The sequence below is a fragment of the Syngnathus typhle genome, linkage group LG10 (assembly GCF_033458585.1).
Source record: "Syngnathus typhle isolate RoL2023-S1 ecotype Sweden linkage group LG10, RoL_Styp_1.0, whole genome shotgun sequence".
Taxonomy (NCBI): Eukaryota; Metazoa; Chordata; class Actinopteri; order Syngnathiformes; family Syngnathidae; genus Syngnathus; species Syngnathus typhle.
The window spans coordinates 10,563,578-10,586,216 of record NC_083747.1 but is presented as its reverse complement, the minus strand read 5'-3'; the positions used below and the strand labels follow the sequence as shown (position 1 = coordinate 10,586,216).

Sequence of the window (22,639 nt, the reverse complement as noted above, 5' to 3'; positions counted from 1 at the left end):
TTAGTTAATGTGTGCGAGACGCTCTTTGGTGTTTGATCGTGTATCGATCCGCAAAAAAAGCTTGCCGGTCGAAGGCCCGGTTCGACGTCCGCTCGCGTCTAAGAGACGCCGATGAAGTAAAAAATGCGGGTGGAGATAAAGCACATGATGGAATGTAAAAGACTGGACTGGAAATCAGTCGTTGTATCTTACGACATCGTGTCACCGCTCATTTAAACGCAAAGTGGCTTGAAATCAATGACTGTGATTGAAGTCGATCTTAATTCTTTTACACAAGTCCATTTGGTTCACTTAAGTGAAGCATCAGGAGGGGTGAAAAGCCCCCTTGGAGTCGTTTAAAATGATCCTTATCTTTTGAGGGGCCTCAACATAGCCCCCAAAATCTCCAGTTGTAATATTCCTAAACTCCATTTTCAAGGTTCATTTTAAAAATGACAAAAATTGACTTAGCCCAATCTAGCCTACATCTTAAATTTCAGAAATGAAATGAATTAGCCCCTCTCTTCTAATACCTCGGAACACTATAGATCGGTTGCCATCTCTACTGATGGACACGTTGACATTTCTCACTCGCAATTTTCCCACTGGATTTTCTTAATCCCGCTGCCACCACCACCGCAGGCTTTCTTTTCCCACCTATCCACCGAAACGGCCAGACATGTGTCTTGAATAGCAAGCGGCTCGTCGTCGGTAACGCCGCGGTGACTCATCGACACGCTAACCCCGCTCCCATGGTGCCAGACTGCATTAGCGCTAACAAGACGCCCATAGCCCCCACCATTGATAATTGGAATGCGGTAACCGCTGGCAACAGGATGGCGTGATGAGTGTGAAGCCAGGCATCTGCATCAATTAGCATCAGCCGCAACACCCAAAACGCTCAATTTACTGCAACTTTATCTGTTACACGATGCTCTTACTTCTCATCGGGCTAATCTCATTTGAACATTTCCAGACTTTTACCTTAATAACAAAAAGCTTCATATTTTCTATTTTCATTGTGTGGGTGTACCTAACGTTGTGGCCTGGGGGAATCGTCCCCTCGGCAATGTTATCAAAGAGAACTGCGCATAATGTGTGTAGTCGTGTCTGTGTGTGCGTAAGATGGTGTCTTTTGACGACGTCGGTGATTGATGGTGTTGACGGCGGTGGTCTAATGTGTCCCCCTCGTGACAGTCGCTGACCGCTACTTGACATGCGTGATGAATGAATACATGTCGATAGCGTGTTGATGTTGAGCCTTTTTTGAAGTTTGAAATTTGTATGATGTATGAGGTTGAATTGTATTATTCAAAATGAAACAAAACCCTTTTCACTAAAATCTAAAAATGATTGTAAATGTAAAACACACAGGGAGCAGGGTGCAGTTTTGCGCATGTGTATTCCAGCACTTGCCAGGCGACATTTATTAGCCAGGGTCAGTAGTCCCCGGGGCTCTCCTTCCGTTTGTGCGGAAAGAAAGTAAAAGAAAAAGAAACGCGCTATCAGCTCACGTAGGCACCCCGAGAACAAACATTGATGGATTGATCTGCTTCGTCTGTCTTGGTGCGCAATCAATCTTCTTCACTTTAAGGTTGGGTTAGTTTTTCCCTCATATGGAATTTTCCACATTTCTTCTGTTGAGGCCCGGAGTAAGCAAATGACCTGCACACTGAAAAAAGGAAGTGACATGAATCACAATGACAGTGCCAATGAATCAATTAATTGGCCGCTAATCCAGCGTCAAATTAATTGGCAGCGGTTTTTCAGATTACACTGAATTGTTTTTAAAACAAATATTCAAAGTGTCATGAAGTTCTATCAGATTTTTAAAATAAAATCCAATTTATAAAATTATAAATTATAAAGATTATAATTATTAGGAAAAACTTCGAAACTAAATTGCAACATGATTTTTAGTTGAAGTTTTATAATTCAATACAAAAAAAACCAAAAAATTATTTGGGGAAAAAAATAAAAACATTTTACAGCAGCATGCAGTGCTCAAGATAAATAAATAAAATTCTAGCATCATTCAAATGATAAAGGACCTGCTCTGACATCTTTTTCATTATTATTGAGAATCACCCATGTTACGTCGCTTTGAATCTTCCTCCCGGTGCAATGACGACTTGGTATATTTTATTCATCTGTACCCAAATACGGATGTCATAAATGTTTCTCCCGCAGCGGCGTTAGCGAGCCGCTGCGCTCGTGGTCATAAATCACGGCACGTGGCACTTAGTCACTTTGTCTGGTGTGTTCGCAGGTGGCCTGAGAGGAGCATCCATCATCGACTCGCTGGATACGCTCTACATTATGGGACTCTTGGACGAGTACAATGACGCCAAGGAGTGGGTCAGGATCAACCTGGACCTAACCTCGGTAACATTTTTTTTTAAATGCGTTTATGACCACTATAACATCAATGGCTTATCATTTGCTGCTTCAAACCAAGATGGCTGACATGTAAAAAAAAAAAAGAAACACTCAAGATAAAAGGAAAAAAATCCTCAAATATCAGTATTTATCCTTGGAAATGTGATATTAAAAAAAAAAAAAAACATTGTCTCTCCTGTGTATGCGGCACAGATTTTGCTCATATTTTACTCATGATGCCATCAGTGCGTTGACTGTGTATCAAACAAGCCGTCCGAGTTCCATTTTTGTCATTTCTCCGTTGATGTACCAATGCAAATCGAACACTATCCCTTTCTAAATATACAGCATCGACAAAAGAAAGCCGACAAGTTCATTTAATTGATGACATTATTAATGATCACTTGCGTTCATGTTCTCTCTTTTATGACAAAGCTGACAAGTGATGATCTCCCGCTCTCTCTTTCTCTCTCTCGCTGCAGAATGGCGAAGCGTCGCTCTTTGAGGTGAACATCCGCTACGTCGGCGGGCTGCTGTCGGCATACTATCTGACGGGAGAGGAGGTAAGATGAATAGATGTCTAGTGGTGTTATCCCGCTGCACTCCCACCGACCGAGACCCACTTCCTCCTATTTTTCCCTGGTTAAAACGTTGATGGGTGAAAAGACTTTCTGGGAAGTGTGTGATAAAAAGTACAATGTATGTGAGCATGTGTGCTGTTGCGTACAAAGATGGACTTAGCTTTTTTTTTTTACATCGCTAGTTTTTTGGCAAATTCAGCATTAATGTGTTCACATTATATTGACAACTAATATAAATTACTGAAAAATAATTGAAAGATTTACAACAAAACGTGCTAAATGAATGGAATGAGTTCTCCAAGCTCTCAGCTATAGTGTAACTACATTTACGTTAGAAACAAAACACCATAAATAGCTCCAAGATAGACAGGTCAAAAAAGTTAATGGAGCCTTCCAATGTTAGCATAATTACGGCTACATTATTCTGATAAAAGAAATTGCCAATACCACTTCACACCACGGAGAAGTGGGAAAAGAATGGAGTGAGGTTAGCAAGACAAACCTTCATTATCCGTGAAGAGTGGTTGGAGGTCAGCAAGCATCCGTCCGCGGCAAAGACTCCGATCCTCGTTGCTCCCACCCTCACACCGTAGGTGGACTATTATGTAGTCGCTGTATAAATGTATTTGATTTAACACTAGTTTTCCTAATTACTCAAGTCTTGTTGGGTTTTCCATCTGAAGATTTTTTCTGACTTCAATGGCTTTTCAAACAAGCCAATATTCAGATCTGGTAGGTCACATGGCAGCTCACGTGTGTCGGTAGTCAATCATGCGGGCATCCGCATGAGCTCCATGTTTTATCCATACTACATAGCAGCGAAACTGACAGCTTCATGTTTTTCTTGCCGATGGTCTGTCCACAGATGTAAAGCCAATCTCGAGTAGTTACAGTGGCACGTTGAACAAAAGAAACCCTCATGATTGGGTCCCACAGTGTGACCAAAGGGAAGAAAAAGATTTTTCTGCCAAAAGGCGGACGTCATTAAGAGCTCTGTAATGAGTCCTCGCAGTTGATTTGTTTGTCGCTCCCCCTTAAAGGCATCACACCTTTCATCCGTCTCACTGCAGGGTTCCAATTGTGGCAGACTCATTTGGGCAGTGGCCAGAGCTCACACAAAGAATGAATTCAATTGACCAGGAGAGAAAAGAGTAGTAGAAACTCAGTCGTTAAATCACCATTTCAAGCCTGGACCTATTGGCGTATTAGCATTTTTCATCAAGATTAATTTCAAAAAGTAGCACACGGACGACAAGGCATGATGTAGAACCGTTTGTGAGCAGTGCCTTCAGTTCAAAGCTGTTATTTAGCATACCAACTGTTGCCATGTTGGCAAATTGGATCAATTTACATTTCTTGTGGAAAACTCCTACTCATTATTTTATACTATCTTTCAACTAACATGCTAGTTTAAGCGTCAATTCACACAGCATATATTACCCGTCTCCAGGGCGTAATGTAAATGTATTACCATCTGTCTTGATACTGTACGTGTTGGGATCTTACACTGTGTTAATGTGACAAGTGTTAGCACGTTAGCATTCCACCTAGCTTAGGAGGCAAACCTGCTGCGTTGTCGTGCTAAAATAATTGCAAAAGTGTTTTGGACTCTGCACGTGGCGAGAAACAGATGCGCTGCACCTGCACATCATTTCCATAATGTTCCTGCAATATTTGATTCTGAAGAAGCGAGCGGTCTGCATTAGCCACATAATGAATATCAATTTGCTGTGCGCGGTGAGTGGGGGTCAAGTCGCAACAAATACAAAACAATGTGATTACACAGGTGGATAAAGCCGCAAACTCTCAAAAACGCGCTCAAAATAAACTCAACTAAGTGGATAAAAAAATGATAGATAGATAGATAGATAGATAGATAGATAGATAGATAGATAGATAGATAGATAGATAGATAGATAGATAGATAGATAGATAGATAGATAGATAGATAGATAGATAGATAGATATCTGATGTATGAATTCCCAATTTTATTATTTACTAAAATGGCATGTAATTAAATTTACGTATAACATTTTTAAATTGAGTTGATCAAATGCTTAATAACAGCAAAAGTAGTTATTACCAATGCAATAAACACATGATCTTCATTAAGATGGTCTTAAGATTTGTCCGTGACACACACATGATTTATATTTATACTAAAACTGTAATAAAATAAAACAACACTAAAATAAACAAAGTCTAATGAAGACCATTAGTGTAGAAAATAGAAAGGTTTAATGAGCTGGTCATCTGTTTCTTCTTTTCTCTCAGGTTTCAATTCAAGGCTTTCATATCTTGAAAACTTATTGTCATCTCCCTCTGTCACGCACACAAAACAAAATGAAAAGAAGTTGGCCTTGGCAGCACATAATAGACACAGCGTCTGCCGAGCCGCCTCTCATCTGGTCCAATTCTCACTCGCTCAGATGCTCATTAGCCATTTTCAAGTCTCTCGTTCTCTCTGGATGCATGTTTATCTTTCTTTTGTCTTTCACCCTCTGCCTCTGTGCCTCCTCTCTCTTTTCTACCCCTTTTCTACTCCGATTTGTCCGTCTCTCTGCCTGGCAATCTATGCAGCTATCAAAATGTATCTACCGAGAGCTTATTCTTATTTCAAATACAATCACACTACGGGGAGATAATGCTTATCAATCTGCCTTTGCGCTTCCTGTACTTGAATTGCTATCTTGCGAGCTGTAAGCATTTTAGCCTGTTAAAATCTGGCGTCCACGAAGAACTTCAAGGTAGCGGCATAATTAAGTGTGTCTATTTTACCAAGCTACCATGGCCATTAATTAAACGTGTAAATAGCAAGTTTGCGAACCCGAGCTGATCAATTGAAATAAATAATGAATAAAACCCGCTCAATTATTCAGCACGCTAGCTCATATTAACTCAAAGTCCTTGTGGAACTGCAAAGCTAGACACAGAATCCTCATGTTAAAAACAAACACATTAGCTCAGTTCACGAGTGGCCGAGACTGCACTGATTGATTGATCGGCGGCGTCATATTCGGCGTAGCGCAATTAGCTAATGGATTTCAGTGGGAACACCAACGTCCCCCTTGGAGGTGACGATCAGGAAGGATGAATAGGTGTCGGGGGATGGTATTGGCCAAGAAATCGCCTCCCGTCTCTATGCTAATATAGCAATATGACTCCAAATAGTTTCCCGCAGCTAAGATGTCCTTCAATTAGAGATACCAGACGTCCTTTCCTTGATAATTCTTTGTACGCTGTGCGGTCTAATATGCAGCATCCCATGCTAAGTCACAGCTAAGCTATTGTTAGAGCAAAGCAGATGCAATACAACTCAGAGTTTCCTTTTCACAATTGTCACTTGGACTTTGAAGGTCACGCGACATCAATCAAAGCTTCCATATTGTCATCATTTTTTATATATTTTTTTATCTTTTGACTTTAAAATTAGCACTTTTGTCGGCAATTCTCTCACGGCCCATTAAATAAAAGCCTTCACAGAGGAAAAGTTGAGAGCCTTTTTTCGTGCAAGGCTTGCATCTTTTGAATGTTAAATTCAGTTTTCTAATTGTTTTAAAACGGCTCACATGAAGGTCGATGTTTCATCGAGCCATCCACTGGGAGTAGGGATGAGATTATATGAAAATGGTTATTAATTCATCGGTTCATTGATTTTACGAGTGGTTCATTTTGTAGGCTTGTTTACATTTAGTATGGCATGCAGCCCCCCAAGTCAGCCTCAAGACTAGTTTTACGTAGCAACATGACGTTTTTTGGACATTTCTATTATGAGAAGACACTAAATAAATGCCTAAAAGAACACACAGAACGTCTGCCGTTTTGGTATGAAGCAATCCTGTTTTGCTCAGTTTGGAACCTTCAAAGATGTCCTTGAGATTTTATCCAGTTGCTACCAACTTTGAAATAATCATATTACATTATAATAAGTTGTTAAGTTTGTGGCGGCAAAGTTTGATGACTTGCTGTAACAGAGAGCAACTTTAAAGCCATTTATCTTTCATTCTTAACTGAGAGTTTGGAGCAGCATGCACGCTTACTGGCGCACAAATTAAAATATTCGTGCACCACCACGCTGTGCTTTCTAATTGCAGCCAAAATACACCCCCCCCCCGCGCCAATGTTATTTTTTCCAAGCAATTTTCAGCTTCACCGCGGCAGGTTTCTCCCCAAGATTCAAGTCACAATGGCAGCAAACTGGAATGGCGCGCTCTGATATCTTCCCGTAGAACACGGGGATCGAGATGCCTTGTGCAGGTATTTAATAGGGCGTCAAATAGCCTGTCAAGCGCACGATGTAAGCCTCCTTGTTCAACTGGAGCTTTAGTGCTCTTCCTATCCTTGCCGCTCCAAGGTTTCCTTACTCTGAAAACTTAAACCATGAAACGATCTTTGTCTCTAACATCACACATGCAGTTCGGGACCAAATTTAAGTAATTCTGATGGATATCTTATTAAAATCGGAAATTTAAATTGCAGTTTTGACGTTGATTAATCTGAGCCTTACTGTTCGGTCTTGTCCACACTACTCGTGTGGACAAAAACGTAGATGGCTGCCCATTGCTCTGAAAGTAATATTGGACATATGGTTTCTTCATCTGATACTATTTTACTTTATATCTAGCTGAAAGCATTTCTGTCCACTTTCTGTGAGTTGACGAATTATTATGTTTCCTTAGCCAGCGTGAAGTAGGGTCGATGTCGATTTGCTTGCTAAACTCAAGCTGTTTACCTGTCAAGCCACATTTGAAAGGCTTTCCTTTCATACCTGTGGAGAAAATGCCATTTTCTCTACAAGTGTGAAGGTGAATACGATCTTGGCAAAGAGGATTTTGTGCTAACACTCCCAGAGAGTGAAGCCGTCATTTTTTATTTCTTATTTATTTTTTGGGGACATGACCAAAAATAGGATTACGCTGCATTCTGACATTTTGAAGTGAAATTTGGGGGTGGAGTGTGATATGTGGGTTAATATACACAGAAGCTTCAAGCGCACACTCCAACTGGGTGATGCCTGTTTTAAGTTTGGTATTAACAACTGATTTTTTTATTTATTTCTTACTCCTCCCAAAAGGTTCATCTTTGCAGGAGGGCGCTTTATCAGGGAGTGCAGCCTCAGTTTAGGTGCTCCTTGACATTTTGAATACCTCACAAAAGACGTGTGAGGCCTTCATTTTAATCGTCTGATGGGGTTATTTTTAAACTCCATGCATTAAATACTAATCAGTTGTTTGATGTGCATGCAGACTCACCAATCAGCCATTTTGGGAACGTGTCTCTCTGACAAACTCGGAGGAATGCTAATACTTTTGTCTTTTGTGAGTAGATTAGCATAGCATCATAGCATCAGACTTTGAAAATCATTCTAAGAACTCTTGGAAAGTTTGAGAAGAAAAACAATTAAGGAAAACATCCCTGAAATGGAATCAGAAGTCACGTATTTTGGTTTGGTGACTCTTGGGCAAATTAGCCCAGTAAAAAACAGATTAGCGCTAATTTATGAAATTATTTTCATTTAATGTGGGCATCAGTATGCCCGTCATTTCGAGGATTTGCCGTGAAAAGAGTTTATGTTTTTATATTTCGTGTTTACGGCGTACAGGAAGAAGCATGTGTGTCGTTTTCTTCACTCAGCGGTACATTTGTGACCATAAACTGAATGGAATATTCTCGACATTTGTCGGAGGATGACGAAAAAAAGGCAATCGTGGGTAATATTCTCTCGTCCTTCGATTTCTTTGCCGAGCCATTCGGGATACTCGCTTCCTGTGAGACGAGGAACAAAAGTGTTTACTGTCTGCTTGTCGGAAATCAAAAAACGCGACTATGATGAGGTCATCAACCTGTAATTGCATCCCAGGAGCTGTGATGTTCTGCCTGGCATCCTCCTCCAGAACACATCGATTCTCCAATGGCCAATTCCGACCGACGGGGCTCCCGCTTCCCTTCCACTTCATTTTGCCGCCGATTTCTTCTCCGTAGTGCAAAGTGTTCATTCGGGCCATTTTCAGCGAGAGCAGCATTCCATTAAAAGCACAGGATTGAACACATGGTGACCTCTCATCCGGTCAGAGTACCCTTTTTTGTCTGGAAGGTTTGGTATTCCATTCTAGCCACGGCCACGCAATCACTGCTCGTTCGCCCCGGTGCAAGCAAATCAGCGTCGGATTCTAATTTCCCGCCTTAACGAACCTGCCTCGCTTTGATTTCGGCTCAGTGATTGCACCAATGACATCGAGCGGTCTCGGAGCCACGCGTTGGGAGTGAAAGAAAAAAAAAAAAGGCTCGAGTATCTGTTTTTCTTGTCAGACAATCATGTGCGCGTTTGCCGGATGCCAAGGCGAGTGACTGGCAAGCACGTTGGCAAATTAGGAGTGGAAATGACTTTGTTGTGTTGCCAAAGAGCGTTTCAGCGCCGTCAATCAGCAACTTCACACACAAGAACACAATTGAAGCACTTGATGATGGATTTTATGACTTGATTAACAATGATTTGTCTCTTCCAAAGCTATTCTGATGCAAGTAGCATATGGGTTGGACTTATTGTAATTCTACCAACAGCATGGCAGAATGAAAATGCAAATGTTATGACATCACGACTACCCCCCCAAAAAGAACCAATTAAAGCGCTACTTAATTCAAGCGAAGGTTAATGCTATGAAAATAAAAAACTCTGACTTGGTGTCAGCACAGTGGACAGTGACTTTAACACAAGAAGACCCCATTCTGCTTTTCCCGTCCACATTGGAGGTGAAGTGTTGACTGTTATTCATGGCGACACAACCTGCGATCTGACCCCCCCCCCCCCCCCCACACACACACACACACACACACACACACAAAGTCGTTCAAGGACATCTGAAAACATTAGCCGATGTCAGTCTTCAATGGGCGCTAACAACAAGGTGACTTTCACAATGCTTGTACAGTTAAGTCGCACTTGTTCCTTTAAATGGAAACGTTTATAGCTCAAAAGTGTCCTTTAAATTCACCTTTTAGTCCCGATTTTATCGTCGTCATTCGCATGCGCTTGCTCGGGATTAAAACCGTGCTGGATAAAAACAATGGACATCACTCACTAATATATAAAAAAAATGTTCACATTGTTTTGGAGGTTGTTTTGTTATTATTTTTATCATATGTAAACACTTTATATATAAAATTATTTTCTATGTTATTATTTTCAAGGGAACACTGTTTAGATTTTATTATCATATTGTAAACTAAAATACAATATGGGTCAAATACATAAATTGGACGTCTGAGCTATTTGACACATTTTTACGACTTGATTCAACTAGAAAAAAATCAAATCAACCAAATAAGATTTTTAGATGCGCATTGTCAATCCACACTTTAGAATCTCATGCATCATGCGGTTCGAATGAATAATATATTGTAACGGACTGACAAATGTGATAAATAATTTCTACTTCAGAGACGACACCAATGTCACTCATGTTGGTCTTTCCGTACAGTTTGTCCGTGTCTACGAAGCCTTTCTGTGCTGCCCCTCCCAAACTTCTCTCGTCGTTGTGCAAACAGATGGAGACACATAGAAAAGTGTCGCAAGTGATGCCTCAGACCGCTTAAATCTTCCATCTCCGTGGAATTGGATGCACATGCCTGAGCCCCATTTTATTTCCTCCCATTAGCCTCCAACCAATGCCGACATCCCAAAATAAACCGGTAGCGAGATGCTGAAGTCGCAATGTCACACAGCACAACGCTACGATAATGTTTAATGGGAATCAGGCAATTTTTCTTGAAGCAGTCCTTCGTGACTTTTATGTGCCACCTTCCTTGACGAGCAGTTCAATTTAATTACCATCAAAAAGGAGACAAGGTCCATGCAATATCTATGAGCACTGACATTTGAGGCAAAGCCCAAAATCCCTTCAGAGGACCCCTTAGGCCTCCTTCTGACGGTTACTCTGGAAAAATAAGACGCTGTTCCTCTCTATCTAGTGGAACTACGCCTCGTTGTCCTCAGCCTCTGAAATGTCTTCAGATAGATTGCGCCTCTTAGTGCTCCTCTTGCGTAGAAAAGTGTCAAAATGATTCATAGTCATCGACGTCACCTCCGATGCCCATGGCTCTCTATTCCTACTGGTGCTTATGTCATTGCTCTTTGTACGATTCCGTATTCTGCTTCATTTTTCTCTTTTCTATGAAAACCCTGATTCTCCCCCACCCCCCCCCCCCCCCACCCCCATAAATATCTTTGTATGTTTGTGAGGAATGACCTCAGGCGAGGTAAAACTAATCTCTGGTGACAAGGTGGAAGTTCTGAAAGCCTGAATGTGTTCAGTCATCACTTCAGTGGCTACACAGTCGTCAATGCCATGACGACCACGACTAAGTGCTCATGCTTTCTGCTGCCATGGTTGCGAAAATAAAAAAAAAGGTCCTAATAGTCTGTAAACTCTGCTCTGGACTGGTAGATGTAAGCTTTAGGTATGGAGCGAGAGAAACGGATATAAGGGTATGTTGGGTTTAAATTTCAGGTTATGGTTTGTTGTAGGGTTAAGGGTCAGAGTGAATCCGCTTGTCCATTGTCCTTAAAATGAGCCACCCACTTTCGCACAAGCTCGGCTGGATTTATTCGCTTCGACCAGCTGGAAGCCCAAACAGCTCTCGCATTTACTTTTTGCGCCTTCAAATCGATGAGGCACGTCCAACCCGCCGTGAACAACAACAAGCCTTTTTGCAGCCCAGCTCGTCTGTCCGTGTGTGTGTGCGCGTGTGTGTATGGGAGAGAGAGAGAGACGGTGGAATGTCACCTCAACCTCTCCCGCTGAGAAAATGAGGGGAATCACGAGATGTTCAACCCCATCCCATGACAGACGGGGTGGGTTAGCGCTGCTTCCCGTATGGGATCCATGGCAACAGTTTGCAACTGGAGGTCAGGGACCAATCAGACGAGAGAATGACATTGTCATGTTGGTCGGTACGGGACCATTACTCACACCTCTGCTGGAGGATGCAAGTCCAAACCATATGCTTCTTGTCCTTTGAGGCACTGCAAGTGTCCTTTACGTTTTTCCTACTCAGCCAGGGATTTGTCGTTTGTGCTGACAGTGAATATGTTAATAAGTATCGTGGATCTTAGTATGACTCTTTGGGTCAAATTCCATACTTGGATGTCAAACCCGATGCAGATCAGGTAGCACTTCTGATTGGGTTGCGACAGTGATTATCACCGTTCAAACGATTAACATGAAGACCGATGTCAAAACCTGGCTGGTGTTGGTCAAACGGGAACGCGGGACTTTCGGGAATCCAAGTCGCAACGCAATGGAAGAACGTGACAGAGCCCTTCCGCGGGTCGCAAGTGCCTCGCTGGAGGTAATTGTCAATTATACAGCAGGCTATAAAGCAATAATGATCACTCTCAGTGTTATTGTAGTGGCCCAACATTACAAACATATAATAGCAATGTAACCATCTGCAATATGTGCCTTAATTGTTTCTAAACAACAAAAGTTGTTGCTCTTATTGGACCATCAACATGCGCGCGAGCGTTCAAGGCCACAATATGGCGCTAATGCGCTCTAATTTAGCGCCGCGCCGCCGAGGACGGCAGCTCGCCGCCGTCGCTCGTTTGTTTTCCAAATTGGGCTTTGGTGGCTTCTTCTGTTTTACCGCCCGCCCCCCAATCATTTCTAATTTAGAGAATCTGCTTTAGCGCGTTCCTTGGCGAGGCTGCCCTGCATAAATTATGCAGAGTAGTCTTTATTTAATTTTTTTGTTCTTGAAGCACGAGGCTCTGGCGGCTGACGTGAGAAATTCATTAGTGGACTGAAATGCACGTCACCACTAACAACTCACTAAAAAAGAAATTTCCAAGAATTATTTTTTAAAGATCCTAAGAAATAATGAGATCAGGGATCAAATATAGTAAATTAATCGCACAAATTAGAGAATTTGTTTTCTTAATAGATTAATTTCGACACAAAGACCTACATTCTTGTTAATTGTCATGAATTGTACTGAATTTGAACTATTTTTAGAATAATTTTAAAATAAAAAAAAGTGAAAATGATACAATGATTACAGGCAGTCTAAATTGGAGTTATTTTTCTGTGTTTTATTTTTTGCTCTGTTTTCAGCCACAGACATCAGATACGGCTTTAAATGTCAACCACTCTGTTCTCTCATGGAAAGTTATTTTTAGAGCGCACAGACTTTTGGACTACGCTAAATGAAACATTCTTCTCAGAAAAGTACATTTTAAAAAAGATCATTTCAAAAAAATACACAAAAAATCTTAATGTACATACTTATACCGATTCTGCTTTTTTGTTTGTGGCCACCTCAAAAAATATTTCAAAATGAGATGATCCTTTTTGTGTGTTGCTGCGTGGCAACAGTCAAAATGATATGATTCCCTTTTCTTTATCATAACCGACAGCAAAAGCGTCCTGAAGGAGACTTGCTGGTCCAAGACCTTTCTTGTGGTTCTTCCCTCCGTGTCCCGAGGGCAGACAGACAGGCAGACAGACATGCCGCGTTTTTGCAACTAAGCAAAAGTGGCAGCCCGAATCTGCTTTCTGCATCGTCCCTCCGCCGGGCCATGACACTGTTTGCTCTTCCTTTCCCGGGTGGTCGCTCCAGCGCTGATGGAAACAGCCGCTTGCGTCCCACCACTATGCAACCTGTCGGCCGTCGCCTCCCATCAGCTGTCTCGTCTTATCTGGCGGGCAAACAAAAAGTCAAGAATGGGTGTACACCTAATGATGATGACGGTAGCTCTTCATCGCAGAAGGACGAGTAGTAGGCGACGGGAGTTTAATTAACTTCCGGGATGGCGGACGAGGCCCACGGCGCCGTTCCCGAGCGCGGCCTTTAATTTAGCACGCGGAATAAACGGGTGAGCAGATGCCAGCGCCGAGCCGCTCGCCTGTAATTAATCATGTCATCTCCAAACAAGCAAACTGTGACCACCATGTCATGCTCTTGTGCTATTTTTAGACACACTGAATGATGCTGGTTGTTACCTCCGCCAAGCAAGACTTGACCTTTATGAGCATCTGTTGGTGTGATTGTCTAGCAAATATCATCAGCAAATATTCTAAATTTTCGAGGGAGGACTTAGCCAAATTTAAAAATACTCATTTTCAGACCTCCTACAAAAATGGAAATAATGTTTTTACACACAGATGTGTAAAAGCAGTATTTTTTATTTTCAGTTCATTCTTTCCAAAAAATAGGAATCCATGTTGCGGATATCCTGAAAATTTGATACAATAAAAACGAAAATCCTGAAAGAAAGTTTCTGAAAAAATGCTAAATTGAAAAAAAATTTAAAACATTGCAGGTCTTCCCATTTTCTGTACTTTACAGAGAGCCTGAAAAAAAAAAAACACTTTTTCCAAATAAGTTCTGAAATGTACAAAAATAAATTGATATCCTGGAAAATGTTAAATGGTTGAGAAAGACTGAAACAGTATTGATCCTGGTAATGCTAGATTTTCCTTTGCAATCTGTCAGCAGCTGCAGTATGTTGTTGAAACAACGACACGCAAGTGTCATTTGTGGCCTTTCTTTGTCTGCGTTACAACTTTGCCCAACTTTCCTTTTGCTCGCTATTGATTTCCTGTCCAACGCTTTGCCTGTGAAGCTTCTCTTGCCTCCGTTTGTTTTTTCCATCTCTCTTCATCAATATCACACCTGACTCTCTTCTCTTTTGTTCCCGGACACTAAACGCACAGTTTGCTGATTGATGAGACATTAGCTCGTCCATGGCCTCGGCCGCCGAGAGCTTGGCCCAGAGTCGAGACGGACAGAAAAAAAGTGCTTCCTTAAAGGGACAGCGTCTTAAAATGCCCATTTTGCTTGGAATGCTTGTTGGCTTCAATGTCAATGACGCTTCATTTATGATGTATAAACATAGTTTGTGTCCAAATTCGATCGGACGATGCCTGGTTGGGTATGTCTAAGTCTCTCTTTTTTTGTGTGTGTTTTTACAGATGTTTAAGACTAAAGTGCTGGAATTGGGCGCAAAGTTGCTCCCGGCTTTCAACACGCCGACGGGGATCCCGCGAGGAGTCATCAACCTGGGGAGGTGAGCATCAGCAACCATCTCCAAATCGATCTAGAGTGGCAAGCTGTCAGTTGACAGTCATTCAGTTATATGCTACAAACAATCATTATTTCTTCTTTCGGATCATCATCGTCCGTCCAAATATAAGCTTGCGAGATTTTCTATTAATACACTTTTAAAAAGTGTTTGGCGTGCTTGCTAGTTAATGTAGCAGAGAGCTGCAAACGGAGTGTTGATGTCATTTCGATTAGGCACTAATCCATGTGCGTAAACAAAAATAGGCCGAATAATATTTGCATGAATTAGAGCGCGTGCGGACTCGCTTGGTCTGCTCATCTGTTCCGAGGCATTAAAGTGTCCCGGCCTAAGTGGCCAACAGACGTGACGACCAACACGGCTCCGTCCACTTTGAACACGGCATCCATTGCGCAATTACTTTTGCTTTACGCGCCGGGTGGGAGGCGACGGAGCGGGGCGGACATCTGCTGGCTCACTCGGTTATCTTCTGCTGCACATCAGGAGGGGGGAAAAAAAGGAAGGAAGGGGCAGGATATAATGTGATGTCTGCTCGTGTGAGGCAAAAGAGTGACTCAATAAAATGGCTATATGGATGAAAAGTCTGCACACCGATGTTCAAATGCTACTTTTGGGGGATGTTTTTTTTGCAACTGCATTATTTTTAATTTGCTTGGCTTTTCATTTTAATTTTTTTAATTATAGTATTTAATGTATACAAATACATACAAATATTTTACCGTTTTTATTATATTACATGAAATTTTTATATGTATATCAATGATAATTTCTATACTTAGTCTGTGTTTGTTTTCCATTCTGTTGCAGTGGCAGCAGTTGGAGTTGGGGCTGGGCGTCGGCCGGGAGCAGCATCCTGGCCGAGTTCGGGACCCTGCACTTGGAGTTCATCCACCTCAGCGAGCTCTCCGGTGACCCCATCTACACCGAAAAGGTACAACTAACTCGTAATATTTCATTTAAACAAGCTTCAGATCTGTGATTGTTGATTAGAGGGGGTGATAATATGATTGTATTGTGTTTGTGAATGATGCCCAAATTTTTACATAGGAGGATTGTGCACCATTGTTGGGTTTGAAAATTCAATTAAAATAAAATTCAGCTTTAGAATCTTTAATTGTTGATGGCTTATTCAATTATATGTGCAGGTAATGAACATCCGGAAGCTGCTGAATAAGATTGAGAAGCCTCAAGGCCTGTACCCCAATTTCCTCAGCCCGGTCAGCGGAAACTGGGTCCAACGTACGTACAAATTTGTAGGATAGACGCGTCCTGTTTTTTCACCATTCCTTTTGTACATAACAGCGAGGTCCATTTCTTGTCATCATACTTGTGAGGTGAGATCACAAAAAAAAATAATCTCTGTCATTGCATACTGCACCTCCTCTTGAGCTTCTCCAAGAGTCCACATTGAAATTCATAGCTGAATATGATATTTCAGCGGGGGCGTGCATGCAACTCCCACGCAATGTTCTCCCAACGCCTCTCGCTGTATTTGTCCTTGACACGCACGCACAAGACACACGCACGCCTCTCTGTCCTTTTTAGTGCGATAACGCCAACAAGTGGCAACAATTAGCCTCTGTATTCATGCGGAATAGGTGCTTTTCAGCACCCCCTCCCTCGCCACCGTGATCGTTTTCACGTCTTTTCTGGTAAATCGGAAAAGATCCAATTTTCTAAAGTAATTGAATTCATTATCATTTCAATAAGGCAAAAGCGGTGCGAGCTCTGCAGCCGCCGCTTTGGTGCCGCACATTAATAAGCAGAACAATTGACGGACAGTTGAGCGGGGATGCTTCAGCGAGGCACGTACACGACAGCACCTTCACAAACGGCAACGCGATCAAATCCATATGCAATGTAGACATCCAGAGAATTAACTTTGGTGATGTCACCAAAAACGTGACAGTAACCACCCTGCAATATGTTTGTCTCTGTTCAAGCTGTAATATTCATTGATTGCCCTCAGTTTCACTTGACAACATGAATTTTGGTGGGCATGAGAAGACCCACAAAATCCAGGAATCCATTTTCGTAGTAACATAAGATTTGGTGGGCACGCGAATCAAGAGTAGACCCACAAAAAATCTCTCAAGAAGTCAACCCCAGAAAAATGACACCGTATGAAACGACTGCCAGACCTCGTACTACGTGCTTACTATTTGGTCTTCCCAGATCACGTGTCCATTGGCGGCCTGGGGGACAGTTTTTATGAGTACCTCATCAAGTCGTACTTGATGTCGGACAAGACAGACGAGGACGCCAAGAACATGTACTACAACGCTCTGGAGGTACGGACGCCACCAACTCGAACAACCATCGTAATTAAAAAGCTGCATGGGATTGTTCCAGGCGGCGTGACCGATATCTGTTAATAAGCCACAAGCGTGACTCGGGGTTCGTCTCGGATTTAAATCCGTCCCTCCACCAGCGACCCCCCTCCCTCCCCCAAGTCGACTCCATAAAGCATGTCAATAAGAAAAAGCTCATTAATTCTGTTTGCTCTCGGGTTATACACACAACGTTTATATTTAATCAGGCCTGTCAACTCACCAGATTTTCGTTTTTAAATTAATTCAGCACCCCGAGATGTTTTCATTTACCGACATAACATTTGGTAGAGATGTCCGTTGTGAGTAGACCCACAAAAAAAAAAATCTAACTTTGCTGAGTGGCTGAATTTTGAGGGTTGCAATTTATGTCACCACATGTGGCAGCAGACTTTGCTAGGTTGGGTTAAAGCCACCTTTTTAGGCTCAATTTGATTTTGGCCCTTTCCAAGCGTCCTTCAAAGGCAAACTCGCCCTGGAGATTTTGTGCGATTGCTAGCACATTTGTACTAATGGCAGTAGACAGATGGGCGATCCAAAATTGCAAACAATTAATTTTTGTCATTGGAGCATGGCAGCAAAATGTGTTGAGCTGTCATAAAACACATAAATAAAAGTGATTTCGTACTGGCAGACATGTATTGCACGTCTGCTTCTGTACTTGCCATTCATAGCGTCATGCGGCTCACCTTCGAGATTTTGTCTGCCCGGCAGACATTGAGATGCGAGCGGCTTCTTGCAGTTTTCATTTGAATGTATTTCTCGCTCTCCTCCAATTTAGCGTGTAATAAGTCCAGTGAATGCCACATTTAAAACCCTGGTGCAGGTTTAACTTTGCACTCCATAGCTTGACATTTAAGACTTTTGGAAGCTTTTATCCAATTGTTAATAGGTGCTTACCCTGGTGCATGTTTAACTTGCACTCCATAGCTTGACATTTAAGACTTTTGGAAGCTTTTATCCAATTGTTAATATGTGCTACTTCCAGGCTTACTGTTTTTATTTATTTTTTTATTTAGAATGTGTTCGACTTCCTTGGAGGTGCCACGCTTGTTCCAGATATTCTCTTGGGATTAGTGATCGCATTAAAAATAAAACACCAAAATGACGTGAGCTCATTCCCTCAGGCTGCAATTAAAAGAAGAAAAAAACACAACATGAACGGTCATTGAGAACCAGGGTCAAACCAGAAGTGCAGGTCGAATGTGTGCGCGTGTATGTGTGTGTGTTTATAGCGAGTGAGATCGAACGCCCAAGTCTCAGCGCAACTCATTAGGCGTGGCATTTAAATAAAAGTATGGCGCTAATTAAAAGCGCGCGTGGAACGAGAGCACATTTTCCCCAATTATGCTATTCCCTGATTAGGTTTTTATATTATTATTATTACAAACACATTGCTTCGTTTGATCTTATTGTCTTAAGTCAGATGCGATGTGTTTCTTTTTATTGTCCGCAAGTTTGCACTTTGCACTTTAATGGGGTGCTAATGTTGTAATAAATAAAATGGCTGTGGTGCGCAGGCCACAATATTAGGTACACTTTTCAGAGCGGGAATTGTTAGAGTGGTGCGGAATACATATAAAAAGAGCAAAAGTAAAACATGTATTTAATTAATCAATTTTAGTCAGTAAAATGGGATAATTTGTTGAAATTGTAATGCATACAAATAATCATTGTACTTTATATGTAGATAATGTTTGCAATGTATAAAGATAGCTAATGTACACGCGTTGCCCTGCAGGCCATCGAAAATAACCTGGTGCAGAAGTCGCCTGGCGGCCTGACCTACATGGCGGAGTGGCGGGGGGGCATCCTGGACCACAAGATGGGCCACCTGGCCTGCTTCTCCGGGGGAATGATTGGCATCGGCGCCGACGACGGCGCGCCCGACAAGCGGCAGCACTACCTTGACCTTGCCGCCGAGGTCACACACACCTGCCATGAGAGCTACGACCGCTCAGGTAAGAAAGCAAAAATATCTAAATTGTCAAAATTGTGTGTTGTCGAATTCCCGCACACTCAAAACCAAACTCCAAATTGTGTCGGCTGAGCTGAAACGCTCAAACGTCCTCGGTATACATTGACTCGAGTGGAATGTTTCAAGTGTGCTTAAGTGACGCCAAATGAAGGGCTCTGCTCCAGACGTCCTTTTAAAGAAGGAAAACTCAACGTTGAGACATTTTTGTCGACGCCGTTTAATGAACAAACATCGCCATTGTTGGCGACTACCACTTTGGGCCACTGTTTGACAAACAGACAGAAATTGCTCATTTTCTGATCGTCCTTGAATCTTCTCTCTTCATTTTCTGTTCTACTCTTTGGTTTTGCACCAAAAACGTTTTTTGGGTCAATAGACTTTTTTTTTTTTTTTTTTTTGTGTCCAAAGCGTTGTATGCATTTAACAGGCGGCGGTCTTTTTTTCTTCCAGCCACCAAACTGGGACCTGAAGCATTCCGCTTTGACGGCGGCGCCGAGGCCACTGCAACCCGGCTGAGCGACAGATACTACATCCTTAGACCCGAAGTCATCGAGAGTTACATGTACATGTGGAGGCTTACCCATGACCCCAAGTACAGGGAGTGGGGATGGGAGGCTGTTGAGGTAAGTAAAAAAAAAAAAAAAAATAAATAACAAAGCAAAAGCTCTAAAGACATGCGTTAACATTTACAATCAAGATGGCTTCCAACTAGAAACAAAGTTGTAAGATAAGGAGAAAACAAGAACGTGAGTTACAAGAAAAGTCACACATTTGTGAGGAAAAAAAATACAACTCCAATCAAGTGGGAAGTTTGCAAGATGAAAGTTATTGTTGTGATAAAAATCTTGAGTTTCTGTGATCTGAGAAAGATTGATGAGAAAAAAACGAAGAGGGGAAAAAGTCTTTATTTTGAAAATGACGTAAACTTGCAACCATGATTTAAGTTAATACGATATAATATTAATCTAAAATATTTTATTATATAATGAGGCAAATTTAAAAAAAGGCAACAAATGTTTGCACAACTAAACCTATTACAATGAAGCAGACATTTTTTAATATACTACAATAAAGTAATAATCTTATGAGAGCAGTTGTCAAGAATGGGAAACAAATTCTGTCAATATTTATAAGTTTGGTGAATTCATCATTACGGTCACGTCATTTTGTAAAACACGTACGTGCAGCTGCATTTTATGGCTTGAACGTAAATGGCTGCCTCCCAACGCTCGCCGACCCTCAAGTGGATTTCTCACGTGTTCCTCATTCCCTCCCTCTGCAAGATAATTTTCATTGACTGTCTATCAACGCTAAATTTAAAAGGAGGTATGTGATTGGTTGGACTGACTTTTACATGCAACGGACTCGATAACGATCCATCGCACAGCCCGAATTATAATCTTAACGGTTTAATTTTCAGAGACATTGAACATCCAAATTCAAATTAAATTAATGTTATAAGAATTAAGTTGGGGTTTTTTTCTGAATGAAATATTTGTGTGATAAAAGTATAATCGACAATTGCGTTGTATTGGAGTGTGCTGTAAAAGCAACATATCATGAACTACTCACCTTTCACGTCAAATCCCATTAGCATCCCTAATTACCCTTTCCAAGTATCACTACACACTATCATGCAGATGAAAGCCTGAGGTGACGCTTGTGCCTGGCACCCTCTTATTAATGTACATTCGCTGTCATCAAGAGCAAAGGGTTAGCGTGATGGATTTAGCCTGAGTTTAGTCAAAGGCGCCAATCGGGCCTTTAATTAGCCAGCACAAAGGTTGAACACGGAGCGTTAACACGTCAGGGTCTCGGCTAATTAGCGTGCGCGAGGCATCCCTTTGTAGCTAACGCCATGCTAATCCGCTCGGCTAGCTCGGACGCTCCCCATTAGGCCCGTTTCGTTTCGCTCGGGATTTCTATTGTGCTCGTACTCGGCTTTTCAGGTGTACACTCGTAGTTTGAATATGATTATGAGTGTCGATGAGGGGGGCCCTCGCACTATCTTTGGGATTACAACTCATTGAAATGATCAAAAAATATACACCACGTATATTTGATGTCCCGTTCTCAGGCGCTGGAGCGGCACTGCCGAGTGGAGTCGGGCTTCTCGGGGATCCGCGATGTTTACACGTTGGCCGACAGCCACGACAACATGCAGCAGAGCTTCTTCCTCTCAGAGACTCTCAAGTAAGTTAGTAAAATTCTGTGAAGTTAGCGCATAGTGCTATTTTCTTACTCTAGAACGAATTAATGGCATTTCCATTTATTTCAATGAGGATGGTTGATTTGGGATACAAACGGTTTGAGTTGCAAGCCCGGACACGAAATCTGTGTATTGATCATGAAGGATTTGTTTTCAGGTATCTGTACTTACTGTTCTCCGACGATGACCTCCTCCCCTCGGAGGACTGGATCTTCAACACGGAGGCTCACCCGCTCCCCGTGGTGCGCAAGAGCTGCCTGCAGGATGCCTCGGTCACCGCGCAGGACAAGAACAAGCTCCCCGGATGACCACCGACCTTTGCGTCCGTCTGTCCACGCAGCTCCAAGGGATGCGTTCAACTTCCTTTCCAGTAAAGGACGTGGTGGGTTTTTTGTCACGCTGTGATTGTATAGTCTAATCTTTTGAATTTGTTGTTTTGGGTGGACAATCAAGACAAAGCTTTTGCAGACACTTTTTCTTTCCTCTGTGAGGAAAATGAGCTCCATACTTTTGGGGAAACCACTTTGAGTCTGTCAGGGTTGGGTTTTTTTTCTCCAAAGGAATTATTTTGCTTCGCTGACCAAAGGATTTCTTTTCCCCCGCCGCATTCCTACAGTCAAAATTAAGCATTGAAATGTAATAAGAAATATGAAGAGCTCCAGAATATACTGTTGATGTCATGTTTTTTGAGGAAACTTTCTCAAAAATTGTCAGGAAAGTGTCTTATGCATCCTGGGACCATTGTAGACAAAACATGGACACTTGTTGGGTTTTCTTTTGGGTTTTTTTGCCTTTTTGGGAGCACACATCAATGCTGAGAATCATTCCCAAGCCCAAATATGTTCTCTCGTTCCAGTTCCATTTCTGGTTTTCCTACCAACACTGATTATCAGTGATGTACATAAAAATATATATATTTCATTCCTTAGTTCTTTTGTGATCTTTTTGTTTCGTTGGTTTGCTTCCCTCAGGTGTTTACGTAAGAAAAAGGAGGAAAACTAACGTTAAAAACACAACAACAGTATTACAATTTTAAGTCTACTTTTTGCGGATATTTGGATTCTTATTATTACGACTTATTAAAGTTCGGTTTAACTTTG

General features: G+C 41.9%; 1 protein-coding gene across 3 annotated transcripts in view; it reads left to right on the top strand.

Moving 5' to 3' along the window:
• LOC133161437 (mannosyl-oligosaccharide 1,2-alpha-mannosidase IA) overlaps positions 1–22,639 on the top strand; it is a 64,223-nt gene extending 41,584 nt beyond the window's left edge. The window contains exons 3-12 of one of the 3 annotated variants that reach the window (XM_061289949.1): positions 2,249–2,364; positions 2,841–2,921; positions 14,913–15,007; positions 15,827–15,953; positions 16,168–16,261; positions 17,198–17,313; positions 19,094–19,313; positions 19,781–19,953; positions 21,408–21,523; positions 21,697–22,639. In XM_061289949.1, the coding sequence (XP_061145933.1) occupies positions 2,249–2,364; positions 2,841–2,921; positions 14,913–15,007; positions 15,827–15,953; positions 16,168–16,261; positions 17,198–17,313; positions 19,094–19,313; positions 19,781–19,953; positions 21,408–21,523; positions 21,697–21,847 (1,289 nt within the window). In that variant the 3' untranslated portion in view covers positions 21,848–22,639. Of the gene's footprint in view, positions 1–2,248; positions 2,365–2,840; positions 2,922–14,912; positions 15,008–15,826; positions 15,954–16,167; positions 16,262–17,197; positions 17,314–19,093; positions 19,314–19,780; positions 19,954–21,407; positions 21,528–21,696 lie in introns of those variants that run through there. The other 2 variants (XM_061289950.1, XM_061289951.1) reach the window with 2 other exon arrangements.